General features: G+C 45.3%; 4 protein-coding genes across 4 annotated transcripts in view; 2 read left to right on the top strand and 2 right to left on the bottom strand.

The window, feature by feature from the left end:
- Nucleotides 1-45, bottom strand: part of LOC101847084 (tRNA 2'-phosphotransferase 1) — a gene marked incomplete at its 3' end in the record, with an annotated part of 4,529 nt that extends 4,484 nt beyond the window's left edge. The window contains 1 exon segment of the mRNA XM_035973575.1: nucleotides 21-45.
- Nucleotides 46-798: 753 nt separating this feature from the next.
- On the top strand, nucleotides 799-6,295 carry LOC101846264. The gene is made up of 5 exons (XM_005112845.3): nucleotides 799-1,687; nucleotides 2,348-2,519; nucleotides 3,524-3,635; nucleotides 4,225-4,442; nucleotides 5,077-6,295. The coding sequence occupies exons 1-5, from the start codon at nucleotides 1,428-1,430 to the stop codon at nucleotides 6,169-6,171; spliced, it is 1,857 nt and encodes a 618-aa protein (XP_005112902.1). The 5' UTR covers nucleotides 799-1,427; the 3' UTR covers nucleotides 6,172-6,295.
- Nucleotides 6,205-12,482, top strand: LOC101846860 (mucin-21; the record flags this gene model as incomplete). The annotated part of the gene is made up of 1 exon (XM_035973576.1): nucleotides 6,205-12,482. A coding segment is annotated over one exon (921 nt), but the record flags the coding sequence as incomplete, so codon positions are not given.
- An 80-nt stretch (nucleotides 12,483-12,562) lies between these two features.
- Nucleotides 12,563-15,746, bottom strand: LOC101846052 (E3 ubiquitin-protein ligase rififylin; the record flags this gene model as incomplete). Its single annotated transcript, XM_005112844.3, is given in 2 exon segments — nucleotides 12,563-14,380; nucleotides 15,636-15,746. Coding segments are annotated over 2 exon segments (305 nt in total), but the record flags the coding sequence as incomplete, so codon positions are not given.
- Between the last annotated feature and the right edge of the window lie 245 nt (nucleotides 15,747-15,991).

Here is a 15,991-nt window from a genome sequence, read left to right as displayed (position 1 = left end):
ACAGTGTGTAAGACACTCACCCACCTGTCCAAACAATCACTTGCCAACAACAATTACCTCCTCCCCCCAATAACAACAAAGCCATCGGTCTACATAAATACGACAAGAGCATAAAGAGGCAAAACGTTAAAGGCTATAAACTATAAAATAAATAACAACAACAACAAAACAATCTTTAAATGACCGCAGGGCCTTCATATAATACAAAACAATGTCTGTATGGGCCTACCATGATGTTGTTAGGTTCTGATAAAAATATAACTTTTCTGGAAACAACAATATTTATAAGCCATAAGCTCCTTCCAAAAAGTTAATACGTGGGACATGAAATAAAGGTCGACTTGGAAGACACCAACTGGATGACAGAACTTGAACTGAGTCTTATAAACCCTAATCAATAATCGCATAGGTGGTAAGGTAGTCTCTTGTTAGCTTTATACTTTATTGCACCACTTGTGACGGAAGGTAGCCTACGTCATTTCTAAAACCGAAAGTAGAATTCCATTTGGGGACCCTGTAGTTGTTTTTATGTTGCCAAGTTATTGCTGCATCCAGATTGGGTAACGATCGGGTAGGCCTAGCGTCTGCTGATTTCAGTTTTGGTTGCTAGGCTAATACACAATTCAACAGCAAGATGTAGGCTACAACTTACTTCTGCTTATAAAACTGAAATAGGGGCCATAGTAGGCAGGATTATGTTAGTTAACACTTTTACAGACAGGGGGCTCTAATTTTCATATTACGCACACACTACTAGATCTATTCGAAGCATTAATATTCTGGGCACTGGGCATGTGCTCGGCTTCCGGACGGCTGAGATATCAATTTGTCCTCACTCTGTTCTGTGGCTTCTCAAAACCAGATCTGAAAATTGTAAAAGCAAATGACAAGTAGAGTTTTGACTAGTGCCTGATGACACTTGAGGGAAATACTCTGTTTCAGTTTCCATCATAATTTTTTTTTGCACATTTAAATTGACCTCTTTCGTCTTAAGCAACGTTCCTCGAATGATCCATGAACCACAAGATCACCTGGGAGGAGCGGGGGGCTATTTTGACGGCAGAATCAAAGTATTCAAAGTACATGCGCGCTTGTTGGTTTCGAAATCGAAAGATTGTTTACAAATTGGCTTAATTGGTGTTAAGGACATCTATACGAACCATGTTAAAGCCAAGGCCTGTACAAATGTACTGAAATGATAAGTACACAGCTTATTCCTGTGATCTGGTTTTTGTTATGAAGTATTCTTTGGAAATTTGGTTTTGAGAATCGACACTCCATATTATTCGACAGATTAAAATTACTTTATCTTAGATTACATGATATCAACCTCATGAAATATTTTGAGTGTAGCCTATTCATTGCAATCTGCTTTGGATTTGAAGCAGAAAAAAAGTTTGTGAACTAGACTTTGTGTACACTAGACAATGGCTGTAAATTGCTGCTTCATAAAAGGCAAATACGATTCCCATGATGAGTTCCTTCAGGCATTGAAAGCATTTGAAAGCCAAACATTCACAGTGTTCAATGTGCGGAAGTCAGAAAGTGCTACAACAGCCAATGCAAGTCGAAAACTATTTAGTAAAAGCCCCATACCTGCTCGTTTCAAGATTTACCGAGCATTTTACACTTGTTCACACTATGGCACATACAAGAGCAGGTCAAAAGGAATTATGAAGAAAACCTCGTAAGTTATCTTATAATAAGTGAATTAGATCTATATGACGTATTTCGGCAATTCCATGAAAAGTGACAAACGTAATGTGGAGATAATGACTTACTGCAAAAAAACCTACGCTATGGCGGAGTCATTCTGTGATATTAAATACTCTTTTGTGTTAGGTAGCCTATAATATAATACAACTGTCCTCTAACCAAAAACAATAAAATAAAAATTGAAATGAAGAATGAATGGCTCTAAGATCTAGATTCTATATCATGACTTAGGTTTTTTTTCATTACGTTATTGCTGTACATCACACAGTTTACTGGAATGGCCCATTTTTTAAGGAATATATAATATATAATAAATAAGCAGCTGAGACTGTCTAGGGCTTGCTCTTGGCTTGAATGTTGTTGAACTTTTTAATTTAATAAAATTATCTACTATATTTTACTCCAAAAACAGCGACGATGGGAGCAACGATTGCCTTACTGCACTCCACTGGAGCGACGATTGACATTTTACTTTGCATCAACAATTCACGACAACTTAAATATATATATATATATATCTATATATATATATATATATATATATATATATCTATATATATATATATGAGAATACAAGTTGTGGTTGCTGTTTCAGAAAAGGATCATTGTCAATGTTGTTGTCTGTCATCAGCTCAAGAGCCAGTGGCTGCCCGGCATGTTTCACCGTCATGTACAGCCACCAGCTATGCAAGCTCTACATTCTCAGTGGCAAGTTGGAGCACAACCACGAAGCTAATGAGGCGACTTATGCTCGCCAGTACAAAGTCAAACGATTATCTGAGGAGGAGGTGCAGTCGTTGAAGGTAATGGACATTTCTCTGCTGTGTTGCAGACACGACTTTCTTGAAATGTCCATGAAACTTTTTTGTGGTGGTGGGTGGGGGGTTGTCATTTAGAAGTGTGAGGTTCACTTTTCTGTCCAAAGCACATGATTGGATTCCTGGCTCATGTGGGCCAGGTCTGGTCCTGTCAATGATTCTAGCAGTTTTTCTCACTAGTACTAGTAGTAGTATTTGAAATGTTCAAGACACACTCTCTCTCACCCACACACACACATTCAAATATATATATATATATATATATACAGTGGAAACCTGATATAACAGGGATGGTGGGACCAGAGAAAAAGTCCTGTTATATCCGATCCCTGTTAAATCAGAAATGCAAGGAAAGTAAGCATTTGTGGACTAATCCAGCTGTACTTATTTATGGGTAGTTTCCCTTGCCACAAGTACCCTGTGTATGACACATTACGCGTGCGTGTAGCTAGGCTAAGGGCAAGATCGAAGAGGCAGCATACCGCAGCCCTTTCTCGCTACACCCGCCGCGTGTGCTTGCAGTGGCGTGGGCTTGCAGTGGCGTGGGCTTGCTCCATCACTGCGTTACTCTCTCTCTCTCTCACTCACTTTTTACACATTGTTAACGAGCCTTTGTCCCTGCTATAACCGGTTGGGCTCCGATGAGGCCCTGTTATTGCCGATAATTTTTAATAGAGACAAAGAGTAGGAAAAAACGGGGATTTGAAAAATCTCTGTTATTACCGGATCCCTGTTATTTCCGGGCCTGTTATATAGTTTCCACTGCACAGTATAAGACGGATAGCTCGAATTGGTCGGGACCGGCCTCGGTAGTTTGAGGGATCCGTAGTTCGAGGGATATCTGACAAAGATAAAGAAGAAGGATATACACGTGATTTCGAGTCTTCTGTGTTTGACCTATATCTATGTTTCACTGAATACGAACATATATATACATATATAGGCCTACATGTATCAACGTGTGTGTGTGTGTGTGTGTGTCTCCCCAGGAAATGTTTGGTGAGGACCAGTGTCCCAGCAACGACCAGCTGCTCAAGGTCATCCAGGGCACGTTTGGGCGAGCCTTCAGCCCACGGGACGTGAGAGACTTGAAGTACCGCTGTGAGTTGCCTCTTCACTCTGATGTGTGTTAAAGTGTTCACGTGTAATTGGCAGAGAGGATGTGTGTAGTGTGTGTGTGTTCACATGTAACTGACAGAGAGGATGTGTGTAGTGTGTGTGTTCACATGTAACTGACAGAGAGGATGTGTGAAGTGTGTGTGTTCACATCACATGTAACTGACACAGAGGATGTGTGTAGTGTGTGTGTTCACATGTAACTGACACAGAGGATGTGTGTAGTGTGTGTGTTCACATGTAACTGACACAGAGGATGTGTGTAGTGTGTGTGTTCACATGTAACTGACACAGAGGATGTGTGTAGTGTGTGTGTAACAGGCAGTAACAATGAGCTGTGAGGTTTTTCACTGCCTTGCCTTGGGTGTTGCGTCTTTATGCGTCTGTTTTTCTTCAGGCTGGAGCAAGTCAGTACTAACACTCACAGCCAACTGGTGTCTGTGGTGGGGCAGTTAGGTGCTTTGCTGTCGTGCTCAGGAGACCTGAGTTCGGAGAAATTTTGATTGAATGTTTGAATGTTTGTGCTGGTATGTTGTCAAGTAAAGTCTGTGTGGTTTGTGTCTGTGGCAAACAGGGAAGCCCAGAGTTGACCAAGATCGACAGGCGGAGCGACCGACGGAGCGCAGCGTGCGGGCGTGGTTCACCGACGTGGAGAGACAAGTGGCGGCCATCGACACCGCCACGGTGCACCAGGACCCCGCCAGGATTTTCTGCTGTGACGACACGTGGTACCCTCTCGGGGGTCACGGGGAACAGATGGTGGCCTTCAATAGCAGGAAAACTTTGTGTGAGGTGGGCGCAAGTTTGCCTTGTCTTGTGCTACTTGTATAGTGACACCGTCTAACCCTCCATCTGGTGTGTTTGTAGTTCTAGACTAGCGACATCTAACGGTCCATGTGATAGACTAGCGACATGTAACGGTCCATGTGATAGACTAGCGACATGTAACGGTCCATGTGATAGACTAGCGACATCTAATGGTCCGTGTGATAGACTAGCGACATCTAACGGTCCATGTGATAGACTAGCGACATCTAACGGTACTTGTGATAGACTAGCGACATCTAACGGTCCGCGTGATAGACTAGCGACATCTAACGGTCCGTGTGATAGACTAGCGACATCTAATGGTCCATGTGATAGACTAGCGACATGTAACGGTCCATGTGATAGACTAGCGACATCTAATGGTCCGTGTGATAGACTAGCGACATCTAACGGTCCATGTGATAGACTAGCGACATCTAACGGTACTTGTGATAGACTAGCGACATCTAACGGTCCGCGTGATAGACTAGCGACATCTAACGGTCCGTGTGATAGACTAGCGACATCTAATGGTCCATGTGATAGACTAGCGACATCTAACGGTCCATGTGATAGACTAGCGACATCTAACGGTCCATGTGATACATTTTTTCCTCAGGGCTGGAGCGACCCCGACAGGCGTATCTCTGTGCTGGTGTGTGGCTCGGCCAGAGGCCACGTCCTTGACCCACTTCTCATCTACCGGGGCCGACTGTTCAGCTACAACCCGCGGCAGGGCTTCCCCTCGGCTCACTTCACTCAGTCGCCCAGCGGCCGCGTGGACGGGGAGATATTTGAGAGCTGGCTGCGGCAGGTGTTTGTTCCACACGTGGACGCCTGGAGGAAGCCTGTCATCTTGGTGGTGGAGGAACACAAGGTCACGCCCAGGGTCAAGGACCTGTGTCGGCAGAACCAGGTCATCGTGTACCCCCTTCCCCGAGGCTCGGCCCCGCTGCTCCAGCCCCTACAGCTCCTCACCTTCCCCACGCTGCGGCTGACCTTGAACTCGGCCGTGTTGGAACATCAAGAGACGTTTGGCGTGAGCCCGGGGAAGGAAGATTTTGCCGCTTTGTTCCGACGGGCGTGGGATGTGGCGGTGACCCTAGAGGGGCTGACCTCTGGCTTCTGCCAGGCCGGGATTCATCCCTGGGACCCGGAGGTCGTAGGTTACTCCAAGTGTCGCAACCACACGTCGACCATCGCTAGGACAGGGCAGGGCCAGCCTACAGCTTGTCTGGAGTCTCTTCCAATGAAAACCACAGATCAGTGTGTGGTCAACAGTTTATCCCAGGGAACCTGTGTGGTCAACAGTTTATCCCAGGGAACCTGTGCGGTCAACAGTTTATCCCAGGGAACCTGTGTGGTCAACAGTTTATCCCAGGGAACCTCTGTGGTCAACAGGTGTCAGAAGCGTGCACATAGCCAGCGGTTCAGCCCGTATGCCTCTGTCCGTGGCTCTCGTGTTTCGCCAGCGACGACCAAAGTGAATTCTCCGTCACTGCTCGTGTCCCCATCCTCCCCCTCGCCGCCTCTCACCCTGCTCGTGTCCCCATCCTCCCCCTCGCCGCCTCTCACCCTGGTCGTGGTTCACCGGCCAGCCTCGACAGTTTCATCCCGGAGTCAGACGTCGCTCGTCCGGACAACCGGCCACAGTGGGCGCCCTCTAGCAGCGAGGAGCAGCCAGCGTCCAACCTGTCAACCTGTGTGCTGGTGACAGCCGCCAAGTCATCCATGTCGGACAAACTGAATCCTCCACACAGATTCCCTCGTCCCACGGTCAGTCCGGGTGTGTCTGCCACTGCCACGTCCTCCTCTCTACGACCAACTGGTACACCTGTGTGTTCACCTGCTGCGAGTTGTCCCCCTCCACTACAAACCACAAGTTGTCTCACCGTCAGTTGTCCCCCTGGACAAGAGAGTACTCCACCCACACAGAGAGTACTCCACTCACACAGAGAGTACTCCATTCACACAGAGAGTACTCCACCCACACAGAGAGTACTCCACTCACACAGAGAGTACTCCACTCACACTGAGAGTACTCCACTCACACAGAGAGTACTCCACTCACACAGAGAGTACTCCACCCACACAGAGAGAGTACTCCACTCACACAGAGAGTACTCCACTCACACAGAGCCGGGCTCAAGCTTGGTCAGCGGGTCAGTCCACCTCCTCCACGGGTCAGTCCACCTCCTCCAAGAGTACCTCCTCCACGGGTCAGTCTACCTCCTCCAAGGGTCAGTCCACCTCCTCCACGGGTCAGTCCACCTCCTCCACGGGTCAGTCCACCTCCTCCAAGAGTCAGTCCACCTCCTCCACGGGTCAGTCCACCTCCTCCACGGGTCAGTCCACCTCCTCCAGGGGTCACTCGGAGGTCAGCCTGCCTGCTTCCTCTCTCCTGGCGTCTGATGCCACCACGACACATGCCACTGATCAACTTTGTACTTCGCTGGCCCAACGACGCGCGACTGGCAGTGTGGTCACCTCCCGTCTGTCATGTCACGGGCCGTCTGTGAAGCCTGCACTGACCCTGCTTGTCATACACCCCCCGAACTCCTCACACTCCCCGAACTCCTCACACTCCCCGAACCCCGCGGTCCACTCAGCTGTGGCAGGTCAGAGTTGTCGGTCCAACCTCTCCTCCTCCTCCTCACTCCCACCATGACACCAGTTTTTTCTTTTTATAAACGGTTGTTTTTTTGCCCCCATCTGGTGGTCCCAGCGCCTCTCTCCGTGCCTGTGTCTGGGTGGCACAATGTCGGAACAGTGGCAGCTCAGTGTCGGAACAGTGGCAGCTCAGTGTCGGAACTGTGGCAGCTCAGTGTCGGAACAGTGGCAGCTCAGTGGCGGAACAGTGGCAGCTCAGTGGCGGCTCAGTGGCGGAACAGTGGCAGCTCAGTGGCGGCTTCCCCTGTGACATGATCCTCCCACAGCGTCTGTGGTGTAGCGGTGAGGTGTTTCGCTCTCGCACGTAAAAGACCACAGTTTGATTCCCAAGTGGGAAGAACTGTTACAGTGTAAGTGACAGTAGGCTATGACATGAAGGTGACAGTAGGCTATGACATGAAGGTGTTGCCTCAGGGAAATGCTTCAAGTTTCTAGTTACTTAAAGTCCAACACGGCAAGTACAGACATTTTCTGTTGACCAAGGAAAGTACAAGTAGGTCATCAGGTTAACCAAACTTTCCCAAAACAAACTCAGTCTACACACAGTTTTCACAAATCCTCGGCTATTGCTCCAATCTACTACGGCCAGAAACCAAACTGTTTCAAAACCTGGTACCTGTAGTCCTTATCTCACCCTTTTTAATGTGACTCTCTCAGCACCTCTAATCCTCAACACTTCCGTGACTTCTTTTATAGCAAGTTCTGTACAAGTTTTTACAGAGACTAAACTGATCATGATTCTGTTGTGGGAGACGCATTGCATTGTGGGATTGGCTCAGTTGTCTTGTGAATGGTTTCCTTTGATGTGTTATGTTTACAAATGTTCTGATTCAGAAATTAAAATTAAAGGAAATTCCTACGGTACTTTTATCTTACTGGCTTGTGTAAGTGTGTGAATTTATAGGCTATGTGTCACGACGCGCTGGAATTGGGCGCTCGTTAATTTTTGGGAATATGGAGATATTGAAATCATCTTCCAACTTGATCATTTGCCCTGCTTTAAATGGAAAAATTTTCCATCTATCTTGAAAAGAAGTCGAGACATTTACGATTGAAGGAGGTGGGGGTCACCTGGTGTCTGAGGGAAAATTAGCGGAGAAAATGGCCGCCATAGTTTGGTAACTTCCAAAGAATGAGAGTCCTTGGAAACTGCAGTACTTCACAGCATTACTTACAAGTTGAGTACCTTGGAAACTACAGTACTTCACAGCTTTACTTACAAGTTTAGTACCTTGGATTGGTTTTCAGTAAAATCTACACATAAATGTATTCTTAAAAAGGCGTTGCGCTAGGCAAAAAATGAAAATATTTAAAAAAAGATCCAACAGCCAGAACAGTGCTGCTTTACTTGACTTGATTAGATCTACTTTGATGAGCGCCGCAACTCACCATGATGTCTCATGTGTGTACTGACTCCAAGAGAGGAGTTTCTAGATCTACATGTTGTTACATACAACGTACCTATGAGACACAAATGACCACTTTGTCGTGTCCTGTGGGAGTGTACGTGACAAAATGGACAGTTTGTCGTGTCCTGTGGAGGTGTACGTGACAACATGGACAGTTTGTCATGTCCTGTGGGAGTGTACGTGACAACATGGACAGTTTGTCGTGTCCTGTGGAGGTGTACGTGACAACATGGACAGTTTGTCGTGTCCTGTGGGAGTGTACGTGACAACATGGACAGTTTGTCGTGTCCTGTGGGAGTGTACGTGACAACATGGACAGTTTGTCGTGTCCTGTGGGAGTGTACGTGACAACATGGACAGTTTGTCGTGTCCTGTGCAGGTGTACGTGACAACATGGACAGTTTGTCGTGTCCTGTGGGAGTGTACGTGACAACATGGACAGTTTGTCGTGTCCTGTGGAGGTGTACGTGACAACATGGACAGTTTGTCGTGTCCTGTGGAGGTGTACGTGACAACATGGACAGTTTGTCGTGTCCAGTGGAGGTGTATGTGACAACATGGACAGTTTGTCGTGTCCTGTGGGAGTGTACGTGACAACATGGACAGTTTGTCGTGTCCTGTGGAGATGTACGTGACAACATGGACAGTTTTGTGCTAGGATCTCCACCAAGCTGTCGTGGCAAACGACCACCTGTGTACAAACCTCTCACCTGTACAAACAACCACCTGTGTACAAACCTCTCACCTGTACAAACCTCTCACCTGTACAAACCTCTCACTGTACAAACCTCTCACTGTACAAACCTCTCACCTGTACAAACGACCACCTGTACAAACGACCACCTGTCACCTGCCCCCTCACGGCAATGTCCTGTCTAAGATTGAGAAGGAGAACTGCTCGTTGTCCCGGGGCAGAGTCCAATGTACATGGGTGGGCTCGTTGTCCCGGGGCAGAGTCCAATGTACATGGGTGGGGTCGTTGTCCCGGGGCACAGTCCAATGTACATGGGTGGGGTCGTTGTCCCCGGGCAGAGTCCAATGTACATGGGTGGGGTCGTTGTCCCGGGGCACAGTCCAATGTACATGGGTGGGATTACTGACAGTAGTGAGCTGAGAACTAGCAACATAAAGTGAGTTCATATTGGGAAAATACCTGTTTTTTTATTCACCACAACAGCTTGAGGTAAGTGCATCGTACATCGTGTTGAGCACATCAGAGACATGGCAGAGTAGGACGGTACAAGTAGGCTACGTGTGGTCACCGACGACACAATATACAATTCAATCATTGCTGTCAACACATTTGACGAAGCACCACACAGACATGGGAGGACTACTTGTACACATGTCTGACACACACACAAAGACAGGAGGAAAGACACATAAGCTGAACTTTTAACGATTTACTCAAAACCATAGAATTCTCCAACAAAGTCTTTGGTTGGTCCTCACTTGGCCTCTTTACAGTCAGTGAGCGTTTTATGGCACACGCTACACAATAAGGTCATATATTTACTAAGTGCCACAGATTAGAGCTGTTACAAGAGGGTAACAAACGTAAAAAAGGTGTGTACATTTATATATATATATATACATGTCAACAAACGTCACAGGAGTAGGCAATATCACAGAATTTTCTTTTAAATATATACGTGTACGTCAAACATCACAGAAGTGTCTACATATACATCTTATGTCACACACCTGTCCACATTTATACGTGTATGTCAAATGCTACAGAAGTGTCTATATATATACAAACGGTCGCTTTTAAGCACAAGGGGGGTATCCCGAAAAAGGCTGTTTTGAGAAAGACAAGGAGAGTTTTCTCTATAACCAAACAAATCTACACACCAATGAAACCAAACTTCTTCTATAGTATAGGTAGGGGAATGCCCACATTTGGTGTAGGTCAAGATTTCTGGAAACTCCCAAAATCTGGGTCAGCCTGCTTGGCCTTCAAAGCGACCACAATATATATATATTATATATGTGTACGTCAAACATTATCGGAGGAAACATCAAATGGTGACATACAGTACAGGTACAGAAAACTGAACAGTATTTAATTAGGACACTCCCACATTTCTGCACAACCAGCCAGTGATCATTTGTAAAGCAGCCACCAGTCATTTCTGTCCTGTGTGAGTGAGGCGTGCTGCCAGTCATTTCTGTCCTGTGTGAGTGAGGCGTGCTGCCAGTCATTTCTGTCCTGTGTGAGTGAGGCGTGCTGCCAGTCAGTTCTGTCCTGTGTGAGTGAGGCGTGCTGCCAGTCAGTTCTGTCCTGTGTGAGTGAGGCGTGCTGACTTCTCGCAATCTGCCACAGAAGATATCCGCCAGAAAATTGACACAGAGGTCAAAATTGTTAATTTTCAACTGATGCCATGTTTTTCAAATTTAACATGTCTTTTGTCCTTTCATACGTATAAATTGTACAAACTCAACCTATAGATTTGACATATTTAGGCCATAGGGCTACAATGAGAGAAGTGCCGGTAAGTCATTCTGTCAGTACGCCTCACAAACCTCCCATTCCTCACAATAAGAATAAGAAATAGCATTTCTGCTGCACATTGCCATTTTTTTTTTTAATGCTCAAAATGTGCATTACATAAAAAAACAGATATCACATCTTAAAAATTAGATTGACATGTGTGTACGTAAACGTGAAACACAGTATTAGGAATATATACATGTATATATATATATAAAAATCTCCATGAGAAAAACAGTGTCATCCCCTACCACCAGAGGAGGTCATGTTTCCTCAACGCTTTACATTTCCTAAACAACACCTCATTCCAACATATTCTTCTTGTGGACAATGGAAAAAGCACATTCATTTAGGCTGCACATCGCGACCACTGTGCTTTCTTGTCCTATCTCCATTTTTTTAAACAGTGAAACTGCAATTTCTTTCTTAAGCTCACTCTTTGTTATGAACTGTTTTCACTGTTATTAAAAATGGAGATAGGGCAAGAAAGCACTGAGGTCGCGACATATCTCAAGCTGTAATTAAGTTCACCTGCAAAAACAGGATAGAAAATAGACAAATATATATATATATATAAGATCTTCATATTCAAGATGTCAACAAAATGAGAGGGAGAAGATTGTGACCCGACATTCCCCAAAGGTGTTGAGGATTTCTGTTTGGCACTGCTGGCACGTACATCGTACATCCGGACAAAAGTTCTGTCTTGAGACACAGAGAGATATATATATATATCAGAGACATATATATTTATTATATATAACATTATCTGGCAAGATGAACATCAACAATTAATGTCACATGAGATGACTCTATGAAATACATGACCACACATCACATGAGATGACTATATGTGAACACACATCACATGAGATGACGTGAGTGATTATCTCAAGCATGCAAGTTGTGGAAAATATTGGTGCTTTCATGCCCCAATCAACAGTTCAGATCATTTGGGAGACGGGCTTCCAACCCTGCCTAAACAGGAACAATAGGGAAGGACTTCCGTAACGAGCCTGCCTAAACAGAAACAATAGGGAAGGACTTCCGTAACGAGCCTGCCTAAACAGGAACAATATGGAAGGACTTCCGTAACGAGCCACCACCCCAATAACTCATTCGGGACACGCGTTTTGAACCCAGAGATGCGCCATTTTGGGTCAACTTTGAAAGTCTGCCATTTTTTTCCCTTTTGATATTTGTAAAGTTTACAAACCATGTACCCAATCAACATTTCCCCTTTTGATATTTGTTAAGTTTACAAACCTTCTACCCAATCAACATATCTGTCTGCCCCGCTCACTATCAGTCGTAACACGCACTCTGCTATTATCCGCTATGAGGCTCGAAAGGCAAACAAGTGACTTTCCATGAAATGTTTGTTTTTTGGATGTATTGAAAGTTTGATGTCTTCTGCTTCATTTAAAATAAACAACTATAATCGACTATAAATATTTTATTTTGATTTATTTTGGAGGGGTGTGTGGTTTGTTGTGAGCTTGGGTGACCAGATAAAGGAGTTTGGACCTTGCTAGTGTGTAGCTGTGAGATTATTTTTAGAACCATTAACTCATGGCCACCTTTGCTTCAACCAAAGATTCTCCACTAGGGGAAAATCTTTGCTCCAACGTTCTTTATTCGCAACTATTTTTAGATTTTGACTCCTTTTCGGAGATGAATGGTCTGAAATGTAAACAACTCTGGTTGGTCAAATGGAGTAAAAACGGTAACTTCTAGCTCACTTCAAAGTTGTTTACGTAAACAGTCCGTGCGGTGAGTCACACACAAAGGTCTTCTGTTCACCACACAGGATCACAGGACCACAGGGACACTCTCCTAGGTGGCGCTCTGCTCCATCTCTTTTAGGCTTGGTCCAGAGACTGGAGTGGCTAAATTAAAGTGGTTCAGCTTTTGGAAGTTCCTGGTTCCTTCAGAAACACCGACTGTGAGTTACTTTGACGCTGTGAACACATCAATAATTGACTCACTGACTGTCAGTTACTTCTGTGAACACATCAATAGTTGACTCACTGACTGTCAGTTACTTCTGTGAACACATCAATAGTTGACTCACTGACTGTCAGTTACTTCTGTGATCACATCGACAACTCACTCCCTGACTGTCAGTAACTTCTGTGATCACATCAACAACTCACTCACTGACTGTCAGTTACTTCTGTGATCACATCGACAACTCACTCACTGACTGTCAGTTACTTCTGTGATCACATCGACAACTCACTCACTGACTGTCAGTTACTTCTGTGATCACATCGACAACTCACTCACTGACTGTCAGTTACTTCTGTGATCACATCGACAACTCACTCACTGACTGTCAGTTACTTCTGTGATCACATCGACAACTCACTCACTGACTGTCAGTTACTTCTGTGATCACACTCGGCGGGGACCACGGCCCAGTCGGTGCCAAGAACAACATACACGTTGATGAACAAACAATGTCCCGGAATGTCAATAATAATACAAATAAAATAACAATAATGGAATAATAACAACAAATACCACTTGTACAGCGCACATATCCACACTCTGTAGCATGTGCTTCACAACTATATATAACCCAGCAGATCCCGGGACACTCAGATCTATATATAGATTCTCGGCTTCTTCACAAGCATACAAGGCAAGCTGTTGATTAAACGCTCAAACACTCACAAACTGACGCGAGCTTTCACTGTCTATACCGGGCACTTATTCCAACTGGGGGGGGGGGGGGAAATGTCGTGTAAAGTTCCTTTCCCAGGGACACAACATTGGGCCCCTGACAGGATTCAAACCCTCGCCCACGACTGTACGGTTGTGAGCCAAACATCCTGGCCAGTAGAGTGGCGACGTCGTGAACAGACCAGCATCATCGACATCAGTTGTTGGGATCAACTGTTGGTCAGTTGTGAAACACCTGAGTTGTATATTCATCAGTTGTGGAACACCTGAGTCGTCTATTCGTCAGTTGTGGAACACCCGAGTCGTCTATTGGTCAGTTGTGGAACACGCGGATGGTCTATTGGTCAGTTGTGGAACACCCGAGTCGTCTATTGGTCAGTTGTGGAACACCCGAGTCGTCTATTGATCAGTTGTGGAACATGCGGATGGACTATTGGTCAGTTGTGGAACACCCGAGTCGTCTATTGGTCAGTTGTGGAACACGCGGATGGTCTGCTCGATGTCCTTTCTACACACGGGACACGCGTCCTGGCGAGCCTGCAGCATCTGTCCACACTCCAGGCACGTGACCATGTGGTTGCACGGCCGGAACAGACAGTCGCGCAGACGGTCCATGCAGATGGCACAGTCCCGGTCAAGGTCACTGGGGATGATGGCCGCCGCTGGGGACCGAGAGAGGCACACATACATAATGACACACATTCATAATACACACACATAATGACACAACAACACACACACAATGACACACATACAATGACACACATTCATAATACAAACACATAATGACACACATTCATAATACACACATTCATAATACACACACATAATGACACACATTCATAATACACACACATAATGACACACATTCATAATACACACATACATAATACACACACATTCATAATACACACACATAATGACACACATTCATAATGACACACATTCATAATACACACACACAATTACACACATTCATAATACACACACACATAATACACACATACAATGACAAACACACACAATGACACCCACACACATAATAACACACAACAACATATACACAATGACACACACAACAACAGACATATAATAACACACACATAATAACACACACCAGCACACATATAATAAAACACAAAAACACACACACACAACAATAAACAACAACAACACACACACAACAACAAACAACAACACACACACAATAACACACAACAACACACATATAATAACACACAACAACACACACATAATAACACACAACAACACACACACACATAATACACAACACACACACACACATAATAACACACAACAACACACACAACAACATACACACAATAACACTACACACAACAACACACACAGCAGCAGCACACACACACACACAGCAACAACACACACACACAGCGGCGCACACACACACACACACACACAACAACAACAACACACACACAACAACAACAACACACACACAACAACACACACAGATAACAGACAACACACACACACACACAACAACACACACACACACACACACAACAACAACAACAACACACACACACACACACAACAACACACACAGATAACAGACGACAACACACACAGATAACAGACAACAACACACACACACACACAACAACACACACAGATAACAGACAACAACACACACACACACACACAACACACACAGATACCAGACAACAACACACACACACACAACAACACACACACACAACACACACACACAAACAATACACTCAGATAACACACAACAACAACACACACACACAACAACACACACAGATAACAGACAACAACAGCACACACACACACACAATAACACACACAGATAACAGACAACAACAACAACACACACACACACACAAGAACACACACAGATAACAGAGCCACCTTCGTCCTGTGTGTCCTTGGGGTTGTAGTTTCCCCTGTGCTTGAGGCCGGGGATCAGACGCTCCAGGTACGTGCCCAGACCCGACGAGCTGCTCATCTCTTCCTGGCGCGCTGGGGGGGGGGACACACACACACACACACAAGCCGTCATTGGGGGGACACACACACGCAAGATGTCGTTGGGACACACGCACACACATACACACAATGTGTCGTTGGGGGGACAGTTTTACAGCACTTGTGGCATTTATAGGTCATAGAACAGCAAAGGAAGGAGGAGAGATAAGGACGATAGATGTTTGATAGGAGAGAAGGAGGAGAGATAAGGACGATAGATGTTTGATAGGAAAGGAGGA

This window comes from Aplysia californica, unplaced genomic scaffold (genome assembly GCF_000002075.1).
Source record: "Aplysia californica isolate F4 #8 unplaced genomic scaffold, AplCal3.0 scaffold01442, whole genome shotgun sequence".
In the NCBI taxonomy this organism is placed as follows: domain Eukaryota; kingdom Metazoa; phylum Mollusca; class Gastropoda; order Aplysiida; family Aplysiidae; genus Aplysia; species Aplysia californica.
The sequence above is the reverse complement of the archived record's forward strand: the minus strand, read 5'-3'. Positions and strand labels throughout refer to the sequence as shown.

Excerpts from the sequence above, each read along its gene's own strand:
- LOC101846264 (XM_005112845.3), top strand. The coding sequence starts at position 1,428 with ATGGCTGTAAATTGCTGCTTCATAAAAGGCAAATACGATTCCCATGAT. Across the intron at positions 3,636-4,224 it reads GAGAGACTTGAAGTACCGCT|GGAAGCCCAGAGTTGACCAA; the intron begins GTGAGTTGCCTC and ends TGTGGCAAACAG. Across the intron at positions 4,443-5,076 it reads GCAGGAAAACTTTGTGTGAG|GGCTGGAGCGACCCCGACAG; the intron begins GTGGGCGCAAGT and ends TTTTTTCCTCAG.